Genomic DNA, 15730 nt, shown 5'->3' with positions numbered 1-15730 from the left:
AACAAAAATCTTTATTTTCAAAAATAAATATTCTTACGGTATTTAGTTAGAAAAAAAAAAATTTCGGGGTCTCGGTATTGGTGCCCCATGCTCATTTTTTTTTTCTTTTTTTTTGTGGTCTTAAGACGACCCTGCATTGAGTGGATCGATGATCGGTGGTGTACGATTTTCAGGCACAACTCGCGGGTCCGCGATCTGGAATACAAAAGTTCTCACAGTATTACCCGAGTTCGATGTTACCTCCACCACCACCAGCACCAATGGCGCGACCTGTGGCAATAATACGATCTACAGGCGAGCTAACAACAAATAATGCAAATTCACCGCCAACATCATCGACATCGCCAGCCGATTCGTCTGACATGGGACCGAATCAAGAACAAATGGCAGCGGCGGCGGCAGTTGGTCTTGTCAGTTCATGTCAAAGTTCAGATCCTGGCGGTAGAAAAAGTCCCGCGCGAATACTCGTCACTGCACCTCACACCAGTAGAGAATATACATTCGCTCATTTTCACTCGCAACCAGGACAGGTGAGTAAGTTATTTTTTTCATTAATTTATTTAATTCTTTGTAGTCGTAATTTTAATTAGCGATTAGTATAGTGGTAATTATGAAATTAGCAATAAGTATCGTACAAATTATGGTACTAATTATAGTACTACTAATGGTACTAATTTGACTAATTATAGTACTATTTATTGTACTAATTATAGTACTAATAATGGTACTAATTTGACTAATTATAGTACTATTTATTGTATTAATTATTGTACTACATATAGTACTTCTAATTATGGTACTACATATAGTACTATAATTAGTACTAATTATAGTACTAATTACAGTAATAATTATAGAACTATTTATTGAACTAATTATTGTACTATATATACTACTAATTATGGGACTACATATAGTACTATAATTAGTACTAATTATAGTACTAATTAGAGTAATTATAGTACTATTTACTGTACTAATTATTGTACTATATATACTACTAATTATGGTACTACATATAATACTATAATTAGTACTAAATATAGTATTAATTATAGTACTATTTAAGGTACTAATTAGTGTACTGTATATACTACAAATTATGGTATAATTATAGTAATAATACAAATGGTACTTATTATTTTACTAATTATAGTACGATTTATTATACTAATTATTGTACGAATTATGGTACGAATTATAGAACTAATTACAGTAATAATTATAGTACTAATAATGGTACTTATTATTTTACTAATTGTAGTACTATTTATTGTACTATTTAATGTACTATTTAATGTACTATTTAATGTACTATTTAATGTACTATTTATTGTACTATTTATTGTACTATTTATTGTACTATTTATTGTACTATTTATTGTACTATTTATTGTACTATTTATTGTACTATTTATTGTACTAATTACTGTACTAACTATTGTACTAATTATTGTACTAATTATAGTACTAATTATGATACTAATTAGGGTACTACATATAGTACTATAATTAGTACTAATTACAGTAATAATTGTATTACTAATTATTGTACTTATTATTCGACTAATTATAGTACTTTTTATTGTACTAATTATAGTAATAATTACAGTAATAATTATAGTACTAATCATGGTGCTTATTTTTTTACTTATTATTGTTCCAATTATTGTACTGATTATTATACTAATTATTGTACTAATTATGGTAATAATTATAGTAATACTATTTGTAAGTAATAATTAGTTAATTTGCTGATTAGAATTTTTTTTGTGTGTCATGTCTGACTGAAATTGACTTTTACTACTTATATTTAAGAAACGAAAATGTAGAAAGTCTGATTAAAAATGACCAATTACTACTAATATGAGTTGCTCACAAAAAATGGTTATTTTGTCTGTCTAAAACTGACCTTTACTACTAATTTTTTTTTTAATCACAATTTTCTTAATCCCTTTTGGCTGACCATAACTGTTTTTCACTACTGATTACACTATTTAAAACAAAACTAGTCCGTCTGACTGAAACTTAATTTTACCACTGAATATAAAATTACAAGAATTTTTAAGAGAAAAGTTTTATTTTAGTATTGATTTGTAAATTTCTTAAATTTTACCATGTCTGACTAAAATTGCCTTTTACTACTGAAAAATTATATTTGTCTCAAGAAAAAAATTCATTTACTATTTGATTCGTGGATAAGAATTTTTGTAACCCTTTTGTCCAATTAAAACTGTCATTTACTACTAATTTCTTGCAATTTTGAACCACTAGGGCTGACTAAAATTGTCATTTACTACTGATTTCTGAATCAGAAAATTTATACCACTTTTGACTGAGCGGAACACTCCTTTACTACTGATTTTACAGTTTAAAAAAAAATATTTTGTTCGTCGGACTGAAACTGTCTAGTACTACTGGGTATTTAACCATTTTTGTCTGACTGGAACTATTTTTTACTACTGATTTTTTTATTTGAACAAAAATATTAATCATTTTTTTACAGTAAATTTTTTAATTACTGAAAAAAAATTCTACTCTATCAGTCTGACTGAAACTGACCCTTACTACTGACTAGTAGAGTTTTTAACCACTTTGTCTGACATTAACTGACTTTTACCACTGATTTTACAAGTTGAACCCAATTTTCGACCGTTCTGTCTGGCTAAAACTGGCTTTTACTACTATTTAAACGAGCATGTAGCATGAGAATGGAGTCAATTCCTACACTGTTAAAAAATAAAATTTATTTGATTTAAATAATCAGTTACTTGACTATTATTAAATAAATATTTACATGAAGCAAATAAATATTTACACGAACCAAATAAATATTTACATGAACCAAATAAATATTTACATGAACCAAATAAATATTTACACGAACCAAATAATTTTCATTTAAATAAAATATTCGGAACAATAATTTCTCTAATTGAAACAAATACCATTTAATTGACGCAAATAAAAATTATTTACGTCAAATAAATATTTATTTAATAATAAAGTAACCCGATTATTTGAAACAAATAAATTTTTTTTTTCAAAATAATTTTCTTATACAATAAATAATAAATTTCTCTCAAATTAAGATGAAAAAATTCCCTATCATTGCATTAAAAAACACATTTCTTTCAAAGGAAAAGTAAATTTTTTTGACTTTACAATAAGTATGTATTTTTCCTAAATAAAAATGAATATTTGCTGAATCGTTAAATATGACAAATAAATTTTTTATATTGACTTTAAAAATTTGTTGTATTGAGTTATTTTTATTTTTTTTTTTTTTTTGAAATATATTTCGCTGTGCTGACTTTTGTAAACGATTGCAAAAAAATTTAATGTTTGACGCAGCAAATCTTCACCTACCCTACCATCAGCTCGATGTCAGGAGTGATTTCCCCGACGAATCTTTCCCTCTTCTCATCCCCCGTTTCTGTAACGAGACCAGTGGCAACGCAGAGGTCAGTTTCCAACGTTCCCCCACGTTGGAATACAGCACCCTTCATAAATCTGGAGGACGATTACAACATGATAGCTCCAATTATTGCGGGTACTGCCAGTGAACCACCCACTGCCATGGACGATGGTAATGGACAAAAAAATTTTCATTTTTAAAAATAAAATTTTTTTTACTCAAAAAAAAAAACATCTACACTGAGAAAAAATATTTAGTCTTTGCAAACAAAATTATTTGGTTAGGCAATTTTAGTTCTTGTAACTAAATTTTGGTTGGCTGAAACAAAGTCGTAGAGTTATCTTAACCAAATATTTGGTTAGGCCAACAAAATTATTTGGTTGAACATTTTTAAATTCCAACCAAAATTCGGTTACGACAACAAAATACTTTGGTTAACACAACAAAATAGTTTGGTCCAAAAAAAAACCAAATGATCGTTTGTTGTCCGAACCAAAATTTGGTTGCGACAACTAAATAATTTGAATCGCTCTCAGCTCATAGCTTAAGAGAATGAAATAAATAAAAAATAATACCTTCTCATGTGATGAGAATGTAAAAGATAAAAAGAAAAGAAATAAGGTAGAATAAAATTTTTAATTTTACAAAAAAAAAAACTGTTTGACCAACTAAACATTTTTGTTGACCTAACAAAAAAAATTTGGTTGAGCTAACCAAACATTTTGTTATGCCAACAAAAAACACTCAACCAAATTTTTTGGTTGACTCAAACAAATCACAGTTTTCTGAGGCTCTCAAATTGAGACCATAAACAGCATCAAAACGTTGCATTATCAACAATTTGATACACTTTATGGTCTCAATTTGATATCCTCAGAAAAACTGTGAATAGTTTGATTGCTTAAATACCAACAAAATTTTTTTGTTGGCCCAACCAAATTTTGGTTGCTCTGACTAAACATTTTTCTTAGTGATATTTTATTCCTTTTTTTTTCTTCTACCCAATTTTTAATTTCCTCTCAATTGGAAAAAAAGGGAAGTGAGGCAAAGTGTGTGGAAAAATTTTTGAAAAAAAAAGTTTTATAAATTTCAGTACTTTTTCAATGATTTTACAAAAAAAAAAAAAAAAATTTTCATAATTACAGATCGTTATTTTCATTCTGTCCATGCGAGTAATGTCGTTGACAAAAATGTCAATGGCGGAATGATGGGAACTGAATTAGTTGGTACCGATCCAAATTCGCATCATCATCAACAACAACAACAGCAACAACAACAACAACAACAAGTGATGCAGGATAAATCCGGAAGACCTAAATCTCCTCCGTGACACTGGAGCTCGAGTTTTTTTCGACTCTCCATTATCTTATGGTTCGGTTCATTCACAACATGCTCAATAATGTTGACACTCGGTTTCGCCACGAGTTGGCAGAATTTAAAAATAAATAAACACGTTGGAAACGAATCGGTTATATTTTCAAACTCGACATTTCACTTTTATTTATTCACTCAACAAAAAAAAAGTAGAAAAAGAAAAATGAGATTCAAAGTGAAATAAGAGTATAAAATTTTTCCTTGACCCTTTTTACACTATATGATAATAATAATAATATAATAATAATAAGAATAATAATAATAAAAAAAAACTCCCGTCGCATATGATACTTGCCATTTCTCATTAGCAAATTTTTTCTCTAGTATAATAGCGAGTGCTGGCATTTTTGATTCAATCAATTATTATCAAAACTTGTACACTGAAAAAAAGTATCATTGATTCAAAAAAAAATTATTTTCTTGTCTGTATTTGATCAACTAATTTTATTCTCCACTTGGAAAAATTTCCCCGGAAAGTGCCCCCTGGAGGTTCTATCAGAATTCCGCCGGAACTTCCAACGTAATTCCGTCGGAATTCCATCGGAGTTCCAAAGAATTTCCGATGGGATTCCGACGGAATTAGGACTCTAAAATTTTTGAAAAAATTAATCGGAATTCCGTCGGAATTCCGTCGGAAATTCTTTGGAACTCCGATGGAATTACGTTGGAAGTTCCGGCGGAATTCTGATAGAACCTCCAGGGTGCACTTTCCGGGGAATCTTTTCAAGTGGGTCAAGAAAATTTACTTCAAACTAGTAAAAAAAATTTTGGATCAAAAAAAAAAAATATATTGAATCAAATACGAACATGTAAATGGCGAAAAATACTATTTTATAGTGTATAAGAAAAAAAAACCAAAATTTTAGAATGAAAATCAATTATAATAGCCGATTTCTATTTAAATAAAATTTAAATGAACCGTTAAATTTTTTTCTGTAAAGAATAAATTCAAAAAATAACCAATTTTTTTCCCCTCTATTTTTATTGTATACTAAAAGTTCAGTAATTTAAAAAAAAAAAAAAAAAATATTTTTTTGTGCTAAGAAAATAAATTTCTTTGAAATCACAATAATTTTAATTGAATCAACCAAATTAAAATAGTCAAATTAGTTAACCAAATTTTTTTGATTAAATTAATCAAAATTTTATTTGGTTCAAAAAAAATTATTTTTTCCTTCAAAAAATTTAATAAAAGTAAACTAAACGTTTATTTAGATAAAATAAATTAATCAAAAAAATTTTTTTCACAAAAAATTGTGAACCAAAAAAATAATATATTTGTTTCGAAAAAAAATTTTTGTAATTATTTAGAAAAATATTCTTTTCATAGAAAATTGTTTTTGGTAAAAATAGAAAAAAAAATTATGCCAGTAAAATATGACATTAGAAACTGAATAAATTCGTTAAATAATTATTATAAAAGGCTATAGGTAAAATATGAAAATTCTGGTTCGTTCCACGTGATTATAATTACATTGTAAATAGAAAAGCGACAAAGTTTTCTTGACTATGAATATTTGGCGAGTATTCTTCAATTAAACTTTGCCGATAATGCGCGACTATAATTTGTGATACCGTGACCATTATTAATAATACCTACATACAATAACTGATGAAAACACAATTGTTACGCTGAAAACGCAATTTAAAAGAAAAAAAAAGGAAAAAAAAACAGAAAAATATGGTTAAGGGGTAAAAAAAGGGAGGGGTCAATTATCGAACGAATTATACAATGTTATATATCCCGGTTGATAAAATTTTTTCGACCCGCTATATATTAATTAACAAGGTATACTATATATCGTTTATTATATGCCTAATGCTCAGGCTAGTGCTAACACTAGTAAAAGACTAGTGCGGACTAGTCACCAGAGGCTGCTAGTTAGAAACATTTATAGTATTTAATACTCAATTTATCCCGGTCATCGACAGAATTTTACTTTTCTTTTTTTTTTTTTTTACTATTTTCACAAAATTATTCCCTTATTTAAAGAAAAAAAACTCTTTTTTCCAATTTTTAATTCTTGGAAAAATTATTTTTTTTTTTATAAATATTTGTTGAAAATTGTTTTTCTCCAGTTCTGTATTTTTTTTTTTCTTTTTGGAATGAGGTGCACCTGATTTTTTTGTCGATAAAAATCCCCCCCCCAAAAAAAAGGCAAAGTTCTCGCGGTTCGATTATTATGTTGTATGATTAATTTATTTTTTAGAACAGTGAGTTTTGTAAGTAGTATAAATATTATTATTTTTATTCAATAGAAAAACGATCTTTGTAATCATGTAGTTATTATACTATTATGTTCTGTATATGATTTAACTTGAACTTCGTTAGCTTGGTTTGTTCAATTAACGAAGACAATTTACAAGCTGTTGATCAAAAAAAAAAAAAAAAAAAAAAAAAAAAAATGAAAAAAAAATAAGATAATGATCGTTCAATGATTTACTGATTTTTTATTAATTTTCTCCTTATGTTTTCTTCACACTCAATTTTTGTTTTTTTTTAATTGAAAATTTATTTTTTAATTCTCGTTCTGATACCGGAAAATTATAACTGAAAAACGATATACGTATACATAAATATATATATATATATATATATTTAATAAGGGAAGGGTATGTTTTGTAAGTGTAGGGTTTAGAAAAATAAAAAAAAAAAAAACTGAGCTGAGCGCATTTTTATATAGAAACAGTTGTACATAAAACTAGAGCATTCATTGTTGATACTGAAATATTTGCAAACGAATTTTATTTTTATTTTATTGACGAAGCGTGTGATTATGCATCTAAGGACGCACTTTGTTATTATGCACTCGATTATGACACATATGCCATTATTCTATACAATAATTCATAATAGTATTTCATTTTTGTGTCGAAAAAAAAATTATTTCTTTTAAAAATATATATATTTTTTTAAACCACTGTTTTTGTTCAAAAAATATTTTTTTTGTTCGGAAAAAAATTTTTTTCTAGACTTTTTAGCAACAAAAGCAAATTAGAAAAAAATGATTAAAAAATAAATTTTTGTTGACTAAAATTAAATATGGCATTCTGTCAGTCGATGAAGAAAAAAAAACTATTAGACAACAGTAACGATATAATAGAAGGTTAATGACTTTAATTATATGATGCTATTGAAAATATTCCTGCTGGCTTCTGCTGTGGTATTACTATTACTATGTATACTGTTTACCACTAAAATTTTGAGTAAACCACCGTCACCACCACCACTACTATTGTTACTATTCTTACTTAATACCAGTACTATTACTAATACTGCTATACTAAACAAATAATACTGCGAAAAAAAATGGTAAATTTCTAACTGCTAATTACTACAACTAATACTAACTAAAAAGGTACTACATAAATTAGTACTAACTAAAAATTACTAACTAAAAATTACTAACTAAATTAGTACTAACTAAAAAGTACTAAACAGTTAGTACTAACTACAAAGTACTAAATAATTAGTACTTACTAAGAAGTACTAAATAAATAGTATTAACTAAATTAGTACTAACTAAAAAGTACTAAACAGTTAGTACTAACTACAAAGTACTAAATAATTAGCACTTACTGAGAAGTACTAAATAAATAGTACTAACTAAATTAGTACTAACTAAATTAGTACTAACTAAATTAGTACTAACTAAATTAGTACTAACTAAAAAGTACTAAACAGTTAGTACTAACTAAAAAGTACTAAACAGTTAGTACTAACTACAAAGTACTAAATAATTAGCACTTACTGAGAAGTACTAAATAAATAGTACTAACTAATTAGTACTTAATAAGTAGTACTAAATAAATAGTACCAACTAATTAGTACTAAATAAATAGTACTTATTACTATTAATTAATACTAATTACTAATACTACTACTACTACTACTACTACTACTATTACTATACTATAAATGCTACTACTAATGCTAATACTATGACTAAAACCATTAAAAATGGGTATAGTACTATTCTATTACTAACTCTATTACAACTGCTAACATTATCATTACGTCGAAACTAATTCTGCTAGAATGACTATATTTCTGCTAATTATAAACTTATAGTGATAAAAAAAGAAGCAGAATGTAAATAAATTATATTATTTCAAATAAATTTTATTAATACGTGCCGGTGCAATTATGCACGTATTTAGATTTCAGTGGTTCAAAAAAATATCGACTTTTGCATAAAAAAAAATTACATATTCTTATTTTGAGAATATATTTTGACTTCTATAAATAAAAAATTGTCTACTTTTTTTACTATATTAATTTATTTATTTATTTATATTATTACACAATATGTTATGCAATATTATATATAAATATAAATAAATAATATATAAATAATTATATAATTATATATATATTTGTATGACTATAAAGTTATAAATTTAATTATTTATTTTTAAAAATAAAAATATTTAAAAATTCATTGTAAAAAAATCCAAATGTTTTTTTTTTTTTATTTAAAGAATGCTGATTAGTTTAAAAATATTATTTAGTTATTACAATTATGGAAAGTATTCAATTTTATTATTAAATAGAAGCCAAAGACGTATTCATTTAAAAAATATTATTTTGAAAAATTGACAAAAAAAAAAACAGAAAAATCTTTTAAAAGTGCCAAAGATACATATTTCGAATTCACACACAAAAGTATACAAATTATTAAATAAAGTCCATTTTTGTAAATTGCTCACAAAACTAAATTATACTATTTTGGAAAGTTTTAATTACAATTGTAATTTTTTTATTTCAATTTCCAAATAATTTTTTTAATTTCCGAAATTTTTTTTTTATATATAAACATTTGCAGAGTTGAAATTTTTTAACCACTCGAGTTTTTACTTTTTTTTTATTAAATTAAAAAAAGAAAATTAATTTCTTATAAATAGAATCACTGCAAAAAAATAAATTTTTTTTTTGACAGAATTTTAAAAACATAAAAACTCAATAAAAAAAAAAAAAAACATTTATATGTAAGATAATATGGACCTATATTTCCATGCAGGAAATAAGGGATGCCAAGCAAATTGAGGTAAGAGATGAATATACAAATAGCTTTTAAGAAAGCTTATATTGATTTTCTATAAAAAAAAAAAAAAAAAAATTTCGACGCTTATATATTGTATTTGTCGAAATGGAAAAAGTGGGGGAGATAAAAAAGAAAGGTGGTCCGGGTGCGAGTAGAAAAAAGAATAACAACACCGAGATTTATTTTGCTTAATAGAAAAAAAAAAGTTGTGACTGTGTCGTTCGATATGCATAAATATAATAATAATTATTTCTTGCGTAATTGTTAAAGATTTAAGAGAACAAAAAAAAAAAAAAAAAAACTGTAGATATAAAATAACGTTGAAATTTTTGAAGCGCACGGGATGTAGATTTATTAGTCAATAGACTTAAGGATAGCAATTGTAGATTACACGCGAAATTTGACCTCATTTTTAGAAAAAAAAAAATTTATTCTCTTTTACATTAAAATTAAAAAAAAAAAATATTTTTTTTAGGAAAAAACAATGACAATTTAATTTTTGTGAGGCTAAAGGATGACCGAGTATGTAGAATAAGTGAATGCAAAAAAAAAACACAATATTTTGCTATAATTTGCAATGTCATCAAAGTTAGTTTATAATAATAGGTTTTTTTTTTGAAAAAAAAAATTCGCTCAATTTTTTGTTATATCAGGTATATATTTATATTATATAAAAAAAATATATCCTGATTGCATTGTATTCGATATCTGAAAAAAAAAATTTTTGTATAGCATCTCGAGCTGCCTTGAACCGAAAGTGCATTAAAATTCGTCCCGACAATTGATCAAGAACAAAAATTTCTTGATCTTGAGATACAATTGATGGGTTTTCTACGTAAGGTAGTAAAAAAAAAAAAAAAAAAGGCATTTTTCTATAGTGACATTTATATAATGTCCAACTCTTCTTCACGAACACCATGTTATAAAACACTTTTTTTTTTAATTTAGACATAAAAATATTTCTAACATTTAATTATTACTGCCGAATATTTTAAAAATATTGGAAAATTACTAAAAAAAAAAAATATTAATATTAAAAAAATATTAAATATTGTTTACAAAACAAATTTTTTTTTTGCAATAAAAATTTTTTCTAATAAATATTTTTGAAATAAAAATAAAATATTTTATTTTGAAACGTGGTGTAAATGAATAAATATTGTTAGTCTCGGACCACCTTAATTTTCAAAATATTAGCAATAAAAATTGCAAAATAGTAATTAATTTTCAGTCATCGCTCTGGGGTCGATAAAAGAAGCGAAAAAAAAAAATATATATATATATATAGTTGAAAAATATAATAAAAAAGTAATCGGAAAAAAAATTAGGAAAATAGCATAATACTTATAAGCAAAAATAGGCCTATATATATATACACGCGAGAAAAAAAAACCGTATTAAAATGATTTTTGAAATGAACGAGAAAAGGGACGAAAATATAGCAAGTTTATTATTATTTAAAAAAATGAGCAACGACTGTAGTAACAATAAAGGTGACGATATAGTGCGATTTATTACTACCCTAATATATACGACGATTAGGATGATATATATATATATATATATAAATATATAAATAAAAAAAAATATATATATATACTAAAATGCAATGATATATTTATCGAATATTTATTAAGCAAAATAGCATATACTGATTAGTACGGTTGTACAAAGTAGATGAGAGCGAGATTAAAAAAAAAAAAATAAATAAAATTGGTGCAATTTTCAAAATAGAATTTTTCAGAAAAAAAGGGGAGAGTTTGACTTGTGTATTTTCGTCTCACGATCTTTTTTTTCTTCTTTTTTTACGATTGTGAACGAAGTTCATGTTATATATCAGGGATTAGACTAAATAGTATAATACGCCGCGAGAGAGGTGGCAAAAAAAAAAAAAAAAAAAAAAATTGAAAAAAATAAAAAAAAAAAAATGGAAAAGGTCAAGGTGGTGATTGTGGTGGAAACAATTATTTGAAAGCAATAATATTTATAAAAAAAAAAAATAAGTAAGATAACCCTCCTTTATTAAAAAAAAAAAAAAACAAGAAACAACCTTGAAAATGTGGAATTTTTTGCAAAAACAAAAATTTACCCTTACAAGTGTTATTATAGGAGACGGAGGATTATTATTTGTCACCTTACCGCGCCAATTATACGTTATGTCCATAATGTCTCAATTATTATTATGTATTATATATCTGACAATATTGATTATTAAAATTCTTAATACATATTTATTGTTGTTTATCAATATTCCTGTTTTCTTTTCTTTTTTTTTTTAATCATTATTTTGTATTTATTGAGATTAATTTATAAAATTAAAATTAAATAACAAATTATAATAATATAATATAATATATAAAGTAATATTATAATAAACAAAATCCTACCTTTTGATTTTTCAATACGAAGTGGCTCTCGAACGGTGTCATCAAAAATTGGCACAAAAAAATATTTTTAAATTTTTCCGTACCACGTGTTTATAATGTAATAATGGAATTTTTTTTTAATTTTTACTTATGCGATTGCGGTTTTAAATATTACGAACACTCCCGATACTGAAAAAAAAATTATTTGAATTAAAATTATAACTTTATAAAAATTCACAAAAAAAAGTAAATTTAAACAATTAATATATCACTCGAACGCGGGTTTAAGAAATACGAGCACTCCCGAAAGATAAAAATTCACTTATATTTAAAAAGTAAAATTAAAAATTTAGAAATTCAAATTGAAAAATTTAGAAATTAAATGAATTCACAAAAACGTGGTCTTTGAAAATTTACAAATATGGCCGACCAAACGAAATGAACTCCCAATTAATGAATTTGTAATCACGTGATCCTACGAAATTTAGACGCACGCAAGGTTAATTTTGAATTTTCCACCAATCACGTGACGAGAAAATATTCTCGACATTTTTTTCTCTCACTCTTTTATTTTTATATTTAAATATTGAAATATTTATTTTAAAGATATAAAAAAAAAATATAAGAATTTCGCAAAAAAAAAAAATTCTCCTATTTTTAAATTTAATAATATAATAATATAATGATGGAAAATATAATAAATTTTTTTACCGCTAAAATTATTCTGGGTGATAAAATGATATGCGTGCGCGTCTGTTTTTGTGCGACCACGTGATTAGAAAATTGGCGGAAAATTTGAATTTAATCAAATTACGTCACAAAAAATTTTTCAATATTTATTTTATTTGTACGATATGTACAAGTGGGATATTTTTACTTTCGTATATTGAATAAATAAATCATTTTTTAAAAGTAAAATGAAAAATTTTGTTAAATATTTTTAAAAATTAATTAATTAATTAACATAAATAAAAACAATTATTATTTAATAATATATTATTTTATAATGATAAATATTATTTATTAAAATATTATTTAATAACATATTATTTTATAATGATAAATATTATTTATTAAAATATTATTTAATAATATATTATTTTATAATAATAAATATTATTCATTAAAATATTTATTTAGGAACCATGACTAAAGTCGATAAATTATCATTTGCGGACAAATTGAGCAAAGCGGTTTGGAAATAAACTTTATAGATGGCGCGAGAATGACGAATTTGCAATGAATTTTGAATTCAATTGACGATTCAAAAAGAAAAATGATGATTTTTTAAAAATTGATTGAAAAATTGAATTTTTCTTTTTTTTTTTCAAAAAATTATTTATTTTTTAAATATAAAATAATTAGAAACATTCAAAATTTTAGTTTTGTTTAGCAAAAATTTTTTTTATACCTCAACTAAAATTTAAAAATATTAAAATTTTTCATTTGCATTAACAAAAAATAATGTAATTTATAATTTCAATTAAAAATCAAGTTATTAAAATAATTGAAAACATGTATTTTCTTTATACAAATTAAAGACTTTGTATACTTGTTTCATAATATTGACATTTTTTATACAAATTTCATTATCAAAATATTTTTTTTAATTATACACATTGAAACAAATGAGCACAAAAATAAATATATACCTAAATAATTATTGAATAAAGAATATTTTTTTTTTTGCAATTAAAAATTATATGTTTAAGAAATAATTACATTGTTTTTGTGAGATAATTTTTCCATCATTGCATCAGAATTATTTTTTTTTATTTTCCATAGTTTTTTGTTGATTCGATGATGATCTTTTTTGTTGATTTTTGATCGTCAATAATTGTGATGAATTTTGTATTAATGATTCATTGTCATTGTTTATTTCATCGAGTTCTCTGTAAACTCGTGTTGCTGGAGCTTGAATTGTTGCCGTACGAAAATTATTTAAAAGACGATATTGATTTTGCTGCTGTTGTTGTTGTTGTTGTTGTTGTTGTGGTTGAATGTATTGTCTACTAGTAATTTGCGGTGTTCCCGTTGCAATTTCAATTGGTTTAATTGTAATTGTTGGTGAATTTCTTGAAAAATCCGTTGTTGTGCCAATATTCGATGGTGAAAGACCAATAATAGTTGGTTTTGTTGACAATAATCTGTAATTTTGTGAAGGCAAAACAACTGTTCTTGCAGATGATGATATACCGGATAATGCTGTATTTTCTGTTTCTACAGGCGATGATGTTTCAATGTTTAATGATTCTGTTCGTGTCGCTAATGGTTCCTGTAAGCAAAATTTCCTTTTTCTTTAAAAAAAAAAAAAAATCCCAAAATTTTATTCTGATTAAACAAAATTCAAGATTAAAAATTTAGTTCACAATATAGCTAACGATAAATTTTTGTTTATTGGGAAAAATAAAATTTTTAAATTCTAAGTATCACTCACCGTTTCTGAATTGCCTGTTCTATAATATGAACCAATAAGATTGGAAATTGAATTATCTGGACATGGACACCATCCATTTTTAGAGGTTTCATCTACAGGTAAATAATTTCCAGGGAAACGATATGAAGGACGAATAATATAATTTCCTGGTGTTTCCTGAATCGATGGATAGTAAGATATTTGTTGTTTTTGAGAATAGAGATTAGAATAAGGAGATGTAAGATATTGTATAGGATTTGGAGATTGTGGTAATGTACCGTAAAGAGATAATGGATTATATGAATATGAAGGAGAAGAAGAAGATGATGAAGGATCAATATAATATGATGATGGAGAATTTAAAGAATTAGGAGAATTGTCATTGCCATCACAAATATACATTGTCGCTGCTGGTCCATTAAATTGAACACAAATTCTCGTTGGTGGTGTTGTTGCTCCTTTTATAAATTGACATTCTTTCTTCTCACGTTCAACTGATTCCAAATTATTTCCATCAAATTTTAAATTATCACTATCAATTTTTGTTAATAATTCTTGTTTTTTAATTTCTCGTTTTGTCTTGTCAATTATTTCACCATTATTAATTTTATTTTCAAATTTATCATTTTTTTCAATTACATTTTTTGGCACTGCAGCTGATTCCGTGAGAGCAAGTCCCAAAAGAGTCAAAATTAAAATCTTCATGTTTTCTTAAAAATTAAATTCCTTTTTCTTTAAAAAAAAAAAAAAAAACTTAATTAAAAATCGTTCACGAGATCACAAAGTTAACTGATGTCTTGACGTGCAATAAAATTGTATTTAAAAAGAACCTGGTGTTTATTATTGAGGGGGAGAATTTCTTTTTTTTTCTTCTTCTTTCGCAATCAATGTGTACAACAATTGCTGATTGTATTTAAAAAAAAAATTAATTATAAGAATTTAAATATAAAATTGCACTCTTGAATTTCAGGTGAAATTCATTTCTTTTCAATTTTATTCAATAATTATTATATAGGTATATATGTTATAAAATGTTTTCCATGAATACTATAAATCAGAAGGAATCTCAGAATGAGTATTATTATATTTTATAAATAAAAATATTTTGTAA

The 15730-nt window shown here is 24.9% G+C and overlaps 3 protein-coding genes across 16 annotated transcripts in view; 1 reads left to right on the top strand and 2 right to left on the bottom strand.

The window, feature by feature from the left end:
• Positions 1–7231, top strand: part of LOC127290541 (nuclear factor 1 X-type) — a 64033-nt gene extending 56802 nt beyond the window's left edge. For 10 of the 12 annotated variants that reach the window (XM_051319202.1, XM_051319192.1, XM_051319191.1 and 7 more), the window contains 3 exons: positions 174–530; positions 3355–3589; positions 4564–7231. In XM_051319202.1, the coding sequence (XP_051175159.1) occupies positions 174–530; positions 3355–3589; positions 4564–4748 (777 nt within the window). In that variant the 3' untranslated portion in view covers positions 4749–7231. Of the gene's footprint in view, positions 1–173; positions 535–3354; positions 3590–4563 lie in introns of all 12 variants that reach the window. The other 2 variants (XM_051319195.1, XM_051319203.1) reach the window with 2 other exon arrangements.
• Positions 1–15730, bottom strand: part of LOC127290557 (caveolin-1-like) — a 253523-nt gene that overhangs the window by 70454 nt on the left and 167339 nt on the right. The gene's annotated exons all lie outside the window — the stretch shown is intronic.
• Positions 13320–15608, bottom strand: LOC127290547 (uncharacterized). Its single transcript, XM_051319211.1, has 2 exons — positions 14641–15608; positions 13320–14478 (listed from the first exon to the last, which is right to left on the bottom strand). Exons 1-2 carry the CDS (start codon positions 15322–15324, stop codon positions 13966–13968), a joined length of 1197 nt encoding a protein of 398 aa, XP_051175168.1. The 5' UTR covers positions 15325–15608; the 3' UTR covers positions 13320–13965.

Source organism: Leptopilina boulardi, unplaced genomic scaffold, assembly GCF_019393585.1.
Source record: "Leptopilina boulardi isolate dan_hultmark-lab unplaced genomic scaffold, ZJU_Lbou_2.1 LbouV2_70, whole genome shotgun sequence".
Taxonomy (NCBI): Eukaryota; Metazoa; Arthropoda; class Insecta; order Hymenoptera; family Figitidae; genus Leptopilina; species Leptopilina boulardi.
This window is presented reverse-complemented; position numbering and strand designations above follow the sequence as displayed.